Below are 17,307 nucleotides of genomic sequence, written 5' to 3' on the forward strand. Positions count from 1 at the left end.
ATAACTGTTGTGTGTACATATGTGTGTATGTGCATGGTCATGCAATGGAGTAGGGGCAGTTGCAATGGTTTGCACAGTACCCATCAGACAGCAGCAAGCTCAGATACATTACTGGGGGCATTCCTTATGTATTCATTCATTTGATCAGAATCATACATCTGAGGTGTACATATCCAATAAAGTGTGTGTGTGTGTGTGTGTGTGTGTGTGTGTGTGTGTGTGATGGCAAGTTTTGAAGTTTTGTGCTGGTGGCGCTATGGTGTCAGACAGCAATAAGCTGAAATTCATTAATGTAACCAAAATGTATGCATGTGTTCATTCATTACATTCAAATATCTCAGGTATATGAGGTCATTAAAGCAATACATAAATGACTACAATAATGGCACACAGTCATATGTTGTTTTTCAAAAATAATCCCAAATTTTTCATGTGCATACTCTCTCATTCTTTACAGTTATATTCCTACCTGGGGAAATGCAGTCTGCTCATCCAAAATGCACATAATTCCAGCAGGCTTGATTAAAAAAAGGTCCTGAAATTATATAAGAAATTACAGTCAATAATACATGCCACACAACTTTAGTATGAAGCATTAAATTTTTCTCTAATCTAAGAAACAATGTCATTACAAAAGTGCTGGGTTCAATCAAAAATTTAATGCTCTCCTTGCTGAGAAATCTCTTAATAATATAGCTTATTTCATATAAATGCTATGCCACTGAAGTTTTAAACATATCAGCAAATGAAAAAGTGAAGAGAGATTAAGGAGCAAAAATCTTAACCTTTAGTCTACAACTAATGGATGACCATGCCACTGCTTAATTATGAATAAACAATCTTGAAATACCAAGTATCTGCCTGCATGTGAGAGCATCCATGTGAAAAAAAAAAACAAATTATTGATCTGGATCTATAACAAAGATTTCTGTAATTGACTGGTGAAACAAAGACTATAGGGGAATGCAAGAAAGTAGACAACGACAAAAGCAATATTTTTTCTAGTAAGAAAAACAGGGTGCAGAAATCCATGATCACAGATGCAAAGAAAAATAAATGGAAGTTACGTCCTTACCCTAACACTGAATCCTTTTCATCAGAATCTGACCGCTACAACTACCAGGAAAAGAAGCACTAGTCAGGTCCACTCTGGCTTTCTACCAATGTTCTGAGCCTTGAGCTCCTGAACTTTGCACTACTATAATAAGTTGCAGCCCCACTAACTTCAAATCAAGTTTGCCTCCCGCAACAGTGAAAGACCCTGACATCATAATACTCCAATGGATTTTCAGTTTCATTTGGTTCTACATAAAGAGAATCATAGCTCACTGTGGACATCTGGTGTGTGTAGTAAATATTCGCTTTTTGAATGATATGGGAAGATTACTGACAGATGGATCAGTGAGTTCAAGTTAGATTCTGATGATCCTGTAGGAACAAAAACTGATTAGTCCTTAGACTACATCTTGGTGGAAAACCAGATAAGCGGGAGCAGAAGACAAGGCATAGAGTCCTGATATTCTTCTGGCAGAAGTGAGATCAGGAATAGAGTCTTCTAAGATACAAAAAATGTAGGTACGTCAAAGCTGATGGTCAAAAGGGTGGACAAATTTTAAGCCCCAAGGAGGAACTGGGTTCTTAATGGGCCAGAGTAACAAAAATAACAATTTGAGGAAAGCCTTCCATAACTTGTGTGAGGCTAAGATGTGATTTTGAATGCAGTGATGGTAGTTAAACATAGCAGCTAGTAATTACTTAATTGTAGAAAAACTATATTCCTGCTTATCTCGAGTTGCTAGGGACTGTAGCAGCTTTGAAATGGGGCCTAGAAGGGTGTCTAGATTCTGCATCAAAGACTGTTTGAGTAAATTTCTTCTGAGAGGCTGATAAGATAAGAATGAGCATCTTAGACAAGGAAGGGTCCTTGGCCATTACTGGAACTTGAAACATCATGTGGTAAGCTTGAAACTGAGAATGCCCAGCTGAGTCTGCCCAATGGGGTGAGAAAAAAGATCCAGTTACAGGTGTAAGAGTCAGGGAGGCATCTTCAGGTGAGGTCTGATATGCATAACACTGCTTTCATATGGAACTTGGGAATTGCTGGGAAGGCACAAAAAAGGCTTGGAGGCCACTGACAGACTAAAGCATTCTGTGCTGACTGCCCCTTTGGAGGAAGAGGAGAAATTAGCTGCTGCATTTGGTGTTGAAGAAAGGTCACAGCAAGTGAACATCTGTTAAGTCATTGAAGGATTAAGACACCAGTTGTGAGGCATTAGGACAGATTTGCTGAACTTGTCTGCTAGGTAGTTGACTCTCCTCAGAATGTAAACAGCTACTAGAAAGCAATGAGAATCCAAAGCCCATTGCCATAGCCTTTCTGCAAAGAGACAGGATTTGGTTCTTTCCTGTTTGTTGACATACCAAACTACTGACATTTTGTCCTTAAAAAATCACTCCTTGGAGAAGGTGATCCTAGAATTCCTGCAATACTAGGAAAACCACTTGTATCTCCAGAATATTAATGTGAAGATTAGCTTATTTTGGCGACCATACTCCCTGGACCATCCTCCCCTCGAAATGTACCCCCCTACTTCAAAAAGGGGACATCTGTGGCACCTACTGCAGCCATTATCACTCATCCTAATGTGCATTAAGAAGAAGATGAGGCTTGGATGTTCAGTTAAATAGTTTATTACATGCAAACACATCAGCATGGATGGCAGAAACATTGAACTGAAAACTGTCTGACTGATGCCATACATGCGTGCTCTTACTCTGGCTGTTCACTCAAAAAGGCACTCTTGCTTGCACATGCTCAGTACTTATATACACTTGCCCACTGACTGGAATGCCTCTTAAAGGTATATCACACACACTGATCTACAGCAGAAACACAATGGGTCTGCCTAGGAGAAGACATGGGGAGTGCAATCAACAAGTGTAAGTGTCTTTTTGCAGTATGTTGCCAACTGAACTGAAAAAGATATAGGTTCTAACAACCGGGAACCACTGTACCAAAAGTATCCACTGCATAATCCTCGTGTGAAAAAGGCAATGGAAGTCCATAGCCAGAGAAGTTGCCATGAGCCTTAGAACTTTTAGAATAAGAACTGCTGGAGAGAAGCAATGTAGTAGTAGTAGCACAGTCTCCCTTATGACAAATACCCTTTCTGAAGGAAGACTTACAAGACTACAGCCATGCACTTGAACACGTGGTGGGCTCTGGCAAGCCCAGAGGGTAAGGCTCTGAAGTGATGGTGACTAGCTCCCAAACAGAAGTGCAGACAGCTCCTGGATTCTTTTCAATTTTTATGTGGAGGTAAGCATCACAGAAATCTATTGAGCACATCAAGTTGTTTGCCATTAGACACAGCAAAATCATTTGCACCATGACCATTCTGAATGGGGTATTTCTGATGTATTGATTTAGGCCACTGAGATCTAGATTTGGCCTGAGGTCCTTGTTCTTCTTGGGTACTAAAACAACCTGGAATAGTTTTCTGACCATCTCTGATCTGGTGCAACCTCCTGGATAGATCTTTTTTGAAGGAGGGCAGACAGCCCCTTTTTGGCAGCATCATACTGGCCAGGTGGAATATCTAGTAGCAACTGAATTTGACAAAGGATTGGTAGGGAGAAGGGAATTTTATATCCTTTGCATATTATCCAACTTACTTATTTGAACTGTGTGATGGACAGCAATGCATCTGAGTGGAGGGACAGATGCCTCTCAACTGCCTGAAGAGGTGAGCAATCGGGCAAGCCTTCAGGGTCAGTAGTTCTTTTCCCAGAAGAGAGACCACAAAACGCTGATATTGTAGACTTCCAAGATCTCTTGATTGGCATCCATTAAAGTGACTGCCCCTGTTGTGGCCACTCCTCTATACGGTAGTATCAAAGGGCTGATATTGAGATTTTCATCCTTTCTGATTCATAATGAAAGACTGTTGAGAGTTCACAAACCTGAACACTAGAGTGGACAACATTTTGCCTTTCTGTACAAACCTTAATAATTTCTCATTCATGATATGGTCAAACAGAAAGGAGCTGTCAAAGGAAGCATTGGTGATAGATGCTTTGAAATTGTCTGTAAAGGCACATAGGCAGAGTCACGTATGGAAAGACATGGTGAGACGTACATCTTGTACGCTAATTGCTCCACTGGCATACAAGGAGAGTTTTGTAATGTTCCTCAATGTTGTCTCTAGTTGTTTCTGAGTATCTTGTGAAGGTAGCTTTCACAAAGTATCCATAGCCTGATGAGCTAGGTCCCTTTGGAAGATATTCATATGAAACAGGTAATTTAACACCCTCAGCGCAAAGGAGCCAGAGGCATATGCTTGCTTTCCCATTCTCTCACTCTACATTGTCTGTTAAGAGGACTGACAGCAGATGTCCTGTCCATGAGCTCCTTCTTGGTGGCTGTTGCAATTATCAGTGTGTCTACCAGACGTCCTTTTGACCATAACTGCCTATCCTTAGATGGGTGCAATATTTTACCCAGTCTGTGAGGTACTGATTCAGCAATGTTGGGATGCCATGCCCTCTTAGTGACCAAGCTCATAAGACTGTCCATCAGAGAGACAAACCAAGATGTAGAAGGTGCAGAACTGTATGCCTCAAGAATCAATTCCTTGTCTTAACAGGGCGGTTCAGTGGGCCAGATCCCCGACTGTCTTGTCAGTTCAAGGATCAGTTCAACTGAAGAGTTGAAAGGTATGCTCTGTTGACTCTTAGCTCAAGATAAATGGATAAATAGCTATAATATTTAAACAGCATCTAAACATACAGATCTTAAAATCATCAGCTCCATGAATAGGCAGTGAAGAAATAATATATACCAACCTCAAAATAAACCAAAATAAAACCATCGACATAACTGGATGCCATTTCCCACCTGGCCAAAACATCCTTCCACTAGAAAATCTCCTCAGCTGGTCTACCCACCATCTCCCCCAAGAAACTATAATTTTAGGTGATTTCAATATTGACTGGCAATTCTGTTATGGCAACCATCCAACCCATCATCTAAACCTTCATGGCTTCACCCAACTAGTCCAGTCACTAACCAGGATAAATAAAAACTCCAACAAGCACACTACCCTGGACTGGATACTAGTCAGTAAGAGCCCCCAGTCATATATAACAGGCTGCTTATCAGATAGCCTCAGTGATCACTCCCCCAACATTCCTACTCAAAAAACACCCGTACCAAGCTAAACCTGTCATCCACCATCAAATACGTAAAAAACTACACTTTAACCCACTCACATTCATCTCATCCCTCAAAGAATGTAACTGGCATCCTCTAAAGTACCTTAGTTTTGATGACCCAGTTGAATTTTTTAATTCTACCTTCCTAGCATCCTTAATCACCACGCCCCCATAAGACTTTCCAGAACTAAAGCACAACCCTCTCCATGGCCACAGAAAACCACTAAGTCAGAAATTAAAAGCCTGGGAGCACTGGCGCAAAACCAAAACACCCTAAACTAGACAAATTCCTAGAACTACAGAGTCAAAAAGCTAATAAAACAGGACAAATTTCAATACTACCAGTCTGCCCTAGACTCCTCCCAACACAACCCCAGACAATTTTGGTCCTCCATAAACTCCATCCTTCACCCAGGCAAAATCAGTACCCCTCCTCCTAACATCCCTCACTCCTCCGAAAATATTGCTACCTCATTCAACACACACTTCACACAAACCATACTATCACTAGCAAGACAGCACAACCCACACCTTCAACTAGTAATCTCCTGTCTTCTCTTTTTCTCCTGTTCCTACCTCCAACATAAAAAAACTCAACTAAACTTAAGCCCACCAAATTAGCAGCAGACAACCTCCTAAGTGAATACCTACAAATTGTAGCTGATGCTCTGGCCTACCCAGTATCCATCTTGATTAACCAATCTCTGTCAGAAGGTTACGTTCCCACACTATGGAAAGTATCACGTACAATTCCCCTCCACAAAGGCAGCTCCTACACAGAACTAACCAATTACCGCCACTCTCCAAAACACTAGAGAGATGCAATCACTTTCAGGTCTCAGACTACCTCCTTACTGACCTCCTCCTTTCCAATACTCAGCATTGTTTCCGACCAAACTACAGCACCACCACTGCCTTACTTTCCTTTACTAACACTATCCTTCAGCATAAAAACAATGTCTCTCTCTCCTCTGCTACTTTCATAGACCTATCCAAAGCATTTGACATGGTCCCACACAAACAACTCATCTCTGTCCTCAATAACCTATCCTTCTCTCAATCAGCCACCAACTGGTTTCAGAGTTACCTGTTTGACCAACAATCTGTTGTATGACAGAATGACCTATCTCCCCAACTACCTGTCCTCTATAGGGGTTCCCCAAGGACCCATCCTTGGACCCCTACTCATCTGTATTTTCACCAATAATCTAGCCTCTGCCACCAAACATGGCACACCCATACAATATGCAGAAGACTCAACCATCATCTGCTCAGCACAGTCTCTACCCAAACTGCAAAATGTCACACAGGAAGCCTTTTCCTCTATGAAATGTGGTTATCCCCAATGTCCAATTAATACTCAACCCAAACAAAACTAAACTGCTCATCTTCCAACCCACCAGACATACTCAAAACAACTCTGACTTTAACATTACAGCAAAAGACAACACCACTATACACCCAACAGAACACATCAAATTGCTAGGAGTGGAAATAGACAAACTAAAATTTGACATTCACATATCCATGACCATAAAAAAGTCCACAAAAAACTAGGAGCATTATACAGAAATAAGCAACTTCTCACCAAAGCAGCAAAGATTTCAGAAGCAAATTCCCACCTTATTTCCACCCAACTTTATGCCTCTCCAATATATACCAACCTAAGGCAATGCAATCTAAACAAGCTAGAGACCTGCTACAACAAAATCGCCAAATTCGCCACAGGGGCATCCTACCGTAGTCACCACGGTCTCTCACTTGCTGAACTGGGCTGTCATGGATATGTGAATGTCAAATTTTAGTTTGTCTATTTCCTATAGTGCCTTTTTTAGGCAAACTTCAAAGGACAAAACCACCACCGTAACAGGTACAAGCATGCAAAATCTGAAGGTAATGCTACTCAATGCTAGAAGTCTAAACCTCAAAATGTACTCTCTCGAGGCACTCCTAAAAATGGAGAACATCGATATCTGTGCAGTAACTGAGACCTGGTTCAAGGCTCCAGAGAGCACCCCTACAATACCAGGCTACAACTCTTACCACACTTTTCAGCCACCAAACCAGGACCGAAACACTAAAGGTGGAGGAGTGTCAATATTCACCAAGGATATTCACACCACCAGGCTAGTTGGCCAACACAATGTGTCTGAAATTCTCCAAGTGCAACTAACACTAGGTAAGACTACAATCCAAATTGTAGCTTGCTACAGATCCCCCACCATACCCCAAGATTCTCACTACACCTTTTTAAACATACTGGAAAATATTAAGATAGAACCAAACACCCTAATACTGGGTGATTTTAACTATCCTGCCATTAACTGGGAAAACTACTCATGTCCCAACACCTTTGCGCAACGGTTCTTGGAATTCATAAATTCCAACGCCCTGGATCAACTAATCCATAGTCCCCACCAGGGGTTCCGATATAATAGACCTGGTCATTACCAACATGGCAAATCAATGCTCCATACCTATGGTCACCCCCTCATTAGTCAGGTCTGACCATAAGCTAATCATCCTTAACATCCACATCCCACCCCACCCCCAGTAAAGAAACCACCATAATAAACTTCTCCAAAGCCAACTTCATGCTACTCAAGTCAGAAGTGACAAACTTCATGACACCCATGCAGACGGGAACTGAAAGTTCAATTGCTGAATCCTACACTAAGGCACTTTCTGAGCACATCCACTCATGCATGAATCGTGCCATCCCAAATAGAACCAAAATGCTCTCATCCAAAAAGGAAGCCAATCTGGTGGTCCCCTGCCATAAACAAACTTTACAACAAAAGGAAGAAACTTTTGCAGAAAAGAGGAAAATCCCAGGATGCAAAAACTCCCTTACTAGCCTCAGTAAGAAACTGAGATGCCTCATAAAATCCTCCAACGCTAGTTATGAAAATAAAATTGCCAAAGATTCCAAAGACAACCACAAAGCATTCTATAACTATGTCAAGAATCTAAATGGCAATGCTCAGATCTGCTCTGAGCTAAAACAGAATGGCAATAAATATACTGATCCAAAGGATATTGCCAATATCCTGGCAGATCGATTCAGTGCCAACTTCACCCCTCTCACCCCTAAATGGCCCATCTCAATACCGGAAGATTGCCAAATTCCAGTAATAACGGCCACACAGGTACAAAACGCACTCTCTAAAGCCAAGAATACAGCATCCATGGGACCAGATGACATCCCGGGCTGAGTACTACATGAACTACAATATGAACTGGCACCTCACCTAAGTGTCATGTTTAATCATAGCCTCACCTCAGGTTTCGTGCCCACTGAGTGGCAGAGCTACAGTTATCCCAATCCACAAGGGGGATCCACCTTGGATCCCGGAAACTACCGTCCCATCAGTCTGACAAGCCTTATCTGCAAGGCCATGGAGCGTATTATCATGGAACTTATAAACAAAGACATTGGTAACCTTCAAACACTGGACCCCACCCAGTTTGGGTTTGTGAAGGGCCGATCTTGTCTCCTGAACCTGATTGACTTCTTTGAATCAGTCTCCAGAGCCATTGACAAGGGTAAGGTGGTCCACACAGCCTATCTAGACCTTGCCAAGGCCTTTGACACCATCCCCACTCTGGAATCATAGATAAACTTACTAAGTTGGGTATTAATCCCTATGTCACCCAATGGGTTGCTAAATGGCTTACTGATAGAACCCACACTGTAAAAGTAGCCGACTCCAAATCCAGCTCCAGACAAGTGACAAGTGGAGTACCTCAGGGTTCAGCCCTGGGGCAGCTCTTGTTTGGCATCTACTTCTCTGAAGTACAGGTCAATACTAAGGGACTCTGGCTAACAAAGTTTGCAGATGACTGCAAACTGGGCCATTATTGAATCCCCAAATTATGTGGATACTCTACAAAAGGGCCTTACAGAAACAGATGCTTGGTGCCAGAGCCATGGGCTCAAGCTCAATGCCAAGAAATGTATTGTTATCCCCTTTGGGAAAAAACATGTATCCATGAATTACCATATAGGTGGCAGTACACTAAACACAGAAAGTGTGATAAGAGACTTAGGGACACAGGTGGACAGTGGTCTCATCTTCGATAACCACATCGCCACAACAGTCAGGAAATCCTTCTATGTGGCACACCTCATCACAAGGGCTTTTCATCCAGAAAAAGGAGGTCATTGTCCCACTGTACTCATCCCTCATTAGACCCATTATAGAATACAATGCCCCATTTGGTATGTACCTCTCAAGACATCTGCAACAACTGGAAAGGCCTCAGAAATACCTCATTAAAAGAATCACAGGCCTAAAGCAGATGCCCTACGCTGACCGCCTTAAAAACCTCCAGCTATACTCTGTCATATCGTCTACTCAGAGGCGATCTCTGCTTAACATACAAGGCCATGTCAAACCCAGAGCTGTTGGACATGCTACACTTAAAGAAATCCCAATCCCTCAGAGCTACACGCTCCAGGGATCTAAACCTTGTCATCACAATAAACAAAACATGCTGGAGGGATAGGTTCCTGACCCAGAGACTCCCCAGACTCTGGAATAGATTGCCCATACATGTCAAGCAGAGTGCCTCTTTGGACCTCTTCAAGAGGAACCTTGACGTTTGGATGGGAGAAAGGAAATTCACCCCAGGGATCACTTCAGTCGCCCTGCTAGACAGGGGTCCAGGAAAGTAAATAATGTGGGAAGAAATAGCCATGGAATTGTTATGGCTAGGCTTGTATAGGCCCTAGGGCTGATAGCCTAGTACCAACCTATGAACCTATGAACTCCCTCACCTCCTTCAATGGTATTAGCTCACACTCGCCCACAAACTAGTAAACCATCCACTAAAAGTCTCATCCCTCCAGAATCTACTCCAACGCTATCGCCCCACCAGACCACTAAGATCCAGCAACAAAAATCACTTACAGGTCACTAAACCCATAACTCTGCTAGAGAAACACTATTCTTTTGAGCCATAGCCAAATTATGGAACTCCCTCCCACCCACAATTACCTCAGTACCATCATGCACCCACTTCAAAACTTTACTGAAATCGTACCTAAAACATGCTGGCTATGCCCTTGCAACTTCCCCTCTAATATCAACCACCCCATCCACCCACTACCTTTCTTTCCACCCCACTAACTACCTTGATTATAGCAAGCTCGGATGCTCATAAGCCTAACGACTTACTATACAGCAGGAATTTCTTATTGTAACAATTGTTAATGTCTGATGTACTTCGCAGATGATAAAGATTCTAGCTGTCTACTTATGTACTATGTTCTTCATCTGTAACTATGTTTGTGATTGTTAATTGCTATGTAAATCCAATGTAACTACTGTCTGTATATTTTAACTGTGCAGCTTTTCTCCCCGGGCCTCCGCTGAAAATGGACCTACATCCAGTCGGACACTCCAGGTCAACAAATGTAAATAAATAAAATAAATAAATAAACCTAAAATAGATTTGGGACAAAGGCTCAAAATAGGAACATATTTTACTTGATTATTAGGATTTGTGTTGGCATACATTTTCTGAAACAGAGGTGTGTGTGACAGAGTGACTGAGAGCCACAGTAAAGAGGTTTGCATACTTCTGGATCTTTCAGCAGTAAAACCCTAAAAATAAAGGGGGAACAAAGGCTCAAAAATAGGAACAAATTTTAATTACTGCTCTTATAAAATTACAAACTTGCTTAAATAAAATGATTTGTGTTAGTATGACTTTTTGAAGAAAATAACAGTCTGAAACTGAAATGTATGCTATTATTTACTAACTTTAATCTCCAATGACTGGCAACAAACCAAACGTTTTAGGAGCAAGGGACCAAAAAATAAAGTAAATGCCTGGATATTTTTTTTTTTTTTTTTAAGTGTTATACTTTGGATGTAAAATGCTTCTTCCCACAGTAACACCATTTTGTTTGGTGGCCTGCTTGTGGTACTCTGCCTGAATACTGCTGCTCTGTGGCTGCATTTTATTTTGCATTGAAGCTTTTCATTTAAGGTTTGATCAGTTCTATTTTGCATCTTACTCTTGTATTACATTTGTTTTGTTTTAAGTTTTCTGTTCTGATGGAGTTTTAAGAGGTCTTGGCTAGGGTCTGTTAAAAAAGTTAGCAAACAATTCCTTTGCAAACAGTGAATAACAAAAGTTAATTAGTGGGAGGAGCTAAGAAATAGCAATGATCTTTTAGAGAGAAATATTTCTGTTTAGATGAAGAGTTTGTTTGGTGGACTGCTTGCTGTACTCTGCCTGAATACTACTGATCTCTGGTTGGCATTTGCATTTTATTTTTCCCTCCCACCTGCCCAACTGATGTGTTCTTAAATTTGGTGGCTTTTAAGCTGCCCGCTCCTACTACGAATTTGATTTTGGACACTCCTCCCAGTCGCATCTCATCAGCACATTCTACTGAGTTACTGAACGATCACTTGGGAAGGCCCACAGGGTTACCACCTTTCGTTGTGGCTAAAACTGGTGTAAAGTCACACCCCTCACATCACCAGTAACCCCGCCCACCCATATCCCGCCCATTTTGTGACATCATGATCACATCTTCTGGTGGGGAATGCCCTCTTTTTCCATTCCTGCTGCCTGTTTTTGGCTGATTTACTATACTTTTCTGTAAAAAAGGATAGTAAATAAGCCGATTTACCAACTCCAATAGTCTGTTTCCTTTTTTGAAACAGAATACCGGAGTTTGTACAGTGTTTTCCAGACTACCGGAGAATCAGTTTGATTTCTGGATAGTCCGGAAAAAAAAGAGGGGTGGCAACCCTAAAGGCCTGTCCCCTTAATTTCTCAGCCTTTAATTACCTTCCTTTTTCTTCCCTTCCCAGTTAACTGATACTAAGCAGGATGTCAGCATGCACACCTCACCTCCTGCACCTACCAAACCAACAACACACAAACCTGCATATGCAGAGGTCCTTACAAGAAGCTTACCTAACCATCAGAGACCTCCCAAATACAACCGCAAGCATGCTTCACATCATAATCCTCTGCAGAACATAGTACACATAATATATCACACACCAGTGTCTCACCAGTTAAGCCCCCAAGGCATAACACAAAAACAAACATCTTAGTCATAGACGACTCAATTGTGAGACACACAGATGTCCCTCTTACCAGGTTGGATACGGAAAAGGACACTGTCAGCTGTCTATCAGGTGCCAGGATATACCACATCACACACACACTCAAGTCTCTCATCAACAGGCACTGTTATGACTCTGTCATAGTCCATGTTGGTGTGAACGACTTGAGATGTACCTCACTGGACTATATGAAGAGAGACCTGACTGAGCTCTCGGACTGTGTCTCAGACAGGTATGTCCCTAGCCTTCAGCAGCATTTTACCTTCGCCTAGGAACCACTTCAATACAAACAAAATATGATTGACTTTAAGAATTGGCTTAGTTTCTGGTGTCATTCAAAGGGGATCCAGTATCTGTCAGCCTGGGAAGACATGGTCGACAAACCTCGATACTTTGCCAGAAATGGTCTTCATCTGTCACCCCTGGGAATACAATTACAGGCCAAGGCTCTTGCCATCCACATAGTACCTTTTTTACACAATGTCACAAACAAATTTCTGACGTAAAAATACCTTCTACAAACAACTTCAAGGTTATGCTGTTAAACACTAGGAGTCTATACTGGAAACTGCATGCTCTGGAAGAAGTCCTCATCCTGGAAGATGCTGAGATTCGTGCAGTCACTGACGCCTGGTTTAAGGCTGCGGAGAGCACCCCAGCTATACCAGGTTACATTTCTTTCCACACGTTCAGACTACAAACTGAAGGCATAAGAATAAATGAGGTGGTGTAATATTAAAGAAAAATACACCTCTAGTTTGGTTAAATGGCACGATTCCCTTGAATTACTTCAGATGCAATTGATTGTAGGTAAGACTCCTCTTTAGGTCATTGCCAGGAACAGGACCCCCTCCATGAAACAGGACATCCACTCATTCTACTTGGATCTACTTGAGTCAATCAAGATACGACCAACATCCGGGTCTTGGGTGACCAATTATCCATCCATAGACTGGGTAATTTATATGCGTTCTAACTCACTTGCCCAAAGGTTCTTGGACTTCATTAACTCCAGTGCCCTGGTCCAGCTAGTTGATACACCCACAAGGGGCTGAAACATCCTGGACCTGGCATTCACCAACATGGGAGACTGCTGCACCACCCCCAGTGTGTGGCCATCCCTGGTGAGATGTGACCACAAATCAGTTTCGCTAGAACTATAACACAAGACCCCCCCCTTAACAACAACTAGACTAAAAAACTTCTCCAAGGCCAATTACAACCTCTTACATGACAGCATAAATAGCTTCACAGTCCCTCCCCCACTGAGGTAATAGACACCTATGCAGAGTTCTACACTAATGCTTTATACAAGCACCTGTACAACTGTATTAACTCTGCCATACCTGATAGAACCAAAGGAAGAACAAACCTGCCTGCTGGACATCTGCCATTAATAGGCTATACAACAGGAGAAAGAAACTGCTATCTATGAGCAGGAAGGAACGGTCTCAAAACAGGAAACACTCCCTCCTCAACTTAAACAAGCAAATAAGACTCCTAGTGAAGACCTCCAAAGCTAGATACGAATCCAAATTTTATTTATTTATTTTTATTTTATTTTATTTTACATTTGCTAACCGGGATTGTCCAACTGGATGCATGTCCATTTTCAGTGGAGGCCTGGGGAGAAAAGCTCCAAAGAAACACATATGCAAGACATACATGTTTTAGCTTCCCTCACATCCATAACCTCAAAGGTAAGGCCCAGATTTGCACTGAACTCCTAGTTAATGGCACTACATATATAGAAGATACAGCAAACCTGCTAGCTGACAGGTTCAGTGGAAACTTCATTCCCCTGTCCCCACCACATATACCTCAAACTATCCCAAACACGTGTCCCCCACCTCGTATTTCCAAGGAGCAGGTCATAAATCCAGTCTCCAAGGCCAAAAACACAGCCTCTCTATGGGACCAAACAACATCCCGGGATGCATCTACATGAGTTAAAACAGGAATCAGCATTACCACTGAGCACGCTTTTCAATCACAGGCTAAGTACTGGCTTCGTCCCAGTGGAATGGAAAACAGCTACAGTCACCCCTTTGCACAACGGATGTGCATTCATAGACCTTGGGAATTGTAGACCCATTAGCCTAACCAGCCTTATCTGCAAGGCCATGGAACGAATCATGAACCTTATTAACAAAGATATGGGAAATCTCCAAATTCTCGACCCCACTCAGTTTGGCTTTGTCAAGGGGAGATCATGCCTGTTAAACTTGGTGGACTTCTTCGAAACAGTCATCAAAGCCCTAGACAAGGTCATATCTCTGCATACTGACTACCTAGATTTAACCAAAGCCTTTGACACAATCCCCCACTCAGGCATCATTGATAAACTCACCCAGTTAGGTATCAACTCATATATTTCTCAGGTGGGTTGCAAACTGGCTCACTCACAAAACTCATATGGTCAAAATAGGAGACTCCAGCAGACCCATAACCAGTGGTTTTCCACAGGGATTGGTTGTGGGACCCCTACTGTCTGGAATCTACTTCTCCAAAATGCAGGCTAAAACTAAAGGACTGTAGCTGACAAAGTTTGCTGATGACTCCAAATTGGGAGAGATCATTGAAACCCCTAGCAATGTCAACATCCTACGCAGACTAATGTTTTTTGCAAAAGTCATGATCTTAAACTTAATGCAAAAAAATGCATCATTCCCTTCAGCAAGGGTGATGTTCCTGCAAACCACCACATCAATAGCAATACCCCAAGCATGCAGTCAGTGGTGAGAGATCTGGGCACACAGGTTGACAGCGCCTTACCTTCGATCACCATGTCTCCACAGTGGTAAGAAGGGCATTTTATAATGCTCATCTCATACACAAAGACATTGCCACCAGTAAAAAAAGAGGTTATAACCCCCCTGTACTCTTCCATCATGAGGCTAATAATAGAGTACAACACTCCCTTTGGAATGCTACTTTCCAAACACCTTCAGCAATTGGAAAGACAACAAAGATTCCTTACAAAGAAAATTCAGGGTCTTCAAGAGCTGTCTTATGTGGACAGACTGAAATCATTGTCACTTTACTCTGGGTCATACAGACTGTTCGGAGGTGATCTGTATCTTGCATATACAGCAATCTCTAACCCAGCTTTGATGTAAATGCTGCACATTTGGAAGTCAAATGGCACAGTGGTCACTCGCTGCAATGACCTTAACATGGCATGTGACATCAGCAGAACTTTCTGGAGAAAGAAAGATCTGTCTCACAGAGGTTGCCCCACCTTTGGAACAAGGTTTCTCTTCATGTTAAACAAAGCCCCTCACTGGCCTTATTTAAGTACAATTCAGACAACTGGATGGGTAACCGGAAATGCACCCTGGGGGTTTCACCCGTCCCCTTGGACAGGGGCAACAGCTGATGATTTTAGTATCTACTTGAACCACACACCCTTGGGAGCAGAGGTTGAACTTGGCTAGGCTTGTAAAGGCCCTGGGGCCATTAGCCTAGTAACAGCCTATGATCTTATGAACTACAGCAAGTCTGACACATTAGGTGGAGGAACTATTTTACATCAAAAGTATATTAAAAGAATAACATAGTACTTAAAAACTAAGCAAGTACAACACAATAATTTTACTGAGCACCCAATACTCTAAATACAATAATGCCTTATAACACCCTTGCACGGGTGTTAATTACACATTAACACACACCCTATTGGGCAGTATTGCTTGCTTATTATGCTAATCCGATGGCAGGTCCCTGGAAAGTATTTAAAGCTGGTCCGTAGTGCAAAAAAGGTTAGAGAGCACTGCTATATACATTTCAGTCTAACTAACCAGATACAGGGAGACGTTGTATTTGGAGGACTGTTGATTCTTTTTTTAACACACTGCCAGGGTCAACCAGACTGTAGTGGTCTGTGTGCGTTTTGGGGGCTGTTGATGAATTTATTTTTATTTAATATAATAATTTCATATAATTTTTAATATAATATCCTAGTGCAGAGGAATGTTTGCTTTGCTGGTAACTTTGCTTTGATTTTCAGGTAAAGTAATATGGAACAGTGAGAGGTGGGGATATTGGGAATGTGAAAGACATTGTGTACTGTACCTGTTAGCTTCATTTACTTTAGAAGAAGTTTCTCTTGTAGTGTGCACTGTAATATAAGTGCAATTGTTTCTTTGTTTTTGGATTATACTTGGTTGTTTTACTGTAATGTACACAATAACTGCATGGTAGTGCAGATTTTTCAGATTTAAACTCACTTACCTCAACTGTGTGCTGTACTTTTCTGATGGCGTCAGTTTCCTTGTGATAGTGGTCGTCAGTGGATGCTAGAAATTATTGGACTGTAATGTAAGTTTTTGTTTTGGAAGAAACAATTTGCTATTCAGGGCAGGTACCTATTTCATACTTCTCTTTGCTGCAGTTGTTTGCTTGGGCTTGGTATTCTTGTCTGATTCTTGCTTAATTCAGAGCCGTAGACCCAGGCTTTTTTTTGCAGCATAGCTAAGTGTATGAAAAGGAATATTTCAGTTGTGAGAGTAAACATTATTAACCTTACACCCTTGTATTTCTTTAGATATGACCAGTATCATTAATGAGTTCGTTGGCTGCTAGGGCCAATTTTTGATTTCCCATTAGTTGTTTTGTGAATGAATGACTGACAGGACTGAAATATGCATGTGTAAGATGTTTTACTAGTAATACTTTACTGATTTAGAAAGTGATCATGCAGACATGAGTTTCATCACATCACCATACTGTAGAGTAGGGGAAAAAATAAAAAAAAAAAAAACAAATGTGCAATTGACCTGTTTATAGTTTTTGTTCTTTGTTGCTTGTTACACGATACCCTCTATGGCTGATATGTACTTGTATCGTTTGTCATTTAATATCTATGTTCATTCATGCATATTTGTGAGTATTTTTCTGGCTGCAGAGTTCTGCTATGTCTTCGTATTGTTTCTTTTCATCTTGCTTCTTTTCATTTTATTCTGTGTCCAGGTCATGGTTGAAAAGGATCCGGTGGAAT

At 41.6% G+C, this 17,307-nt stretch overlaps 1 protein-coding gene across 2 annotated transcripts in view; it reads right to left on the bottom strand.

Annotated features, from left to right (window-relative positions):
- The window catches only part of LOC122807596 (myosin-IIIb-like), a 2,420,886-nt gene that overhangs the window by 833,504 nt on the left and 1,570,075 nt on the right, over positions 1 to 17,307 (bottom strand). For both annotated transcript variants that reach the window (XM_044078517.1, XM_044078510.1), the window contains exon 13: positions 470 to 535. In XM_044078517.1, the coding sequence (XP_043934452.1) occupies positions 470 to 535 (66 nt within the window). The remainder of the gene's footprint in view (positions 1 to 469; positions 536 to 17,307) is intronic.

This window comes from Protopterus annectens, chromosome 1.part1 (genome assembly GCF_019279795.1).
Source record: "Protopterus annectens isolate FY-2018-M chromosome 1.part1, PAN1.0, whole genome shotgun sequence".
In the NCBI taxonomy this organism is placed as follows: Eukaryota; Metazoa; Chordata; order Ceratodontiformes; family Protopteridae; genus Protopterus; species Protopterus annectens.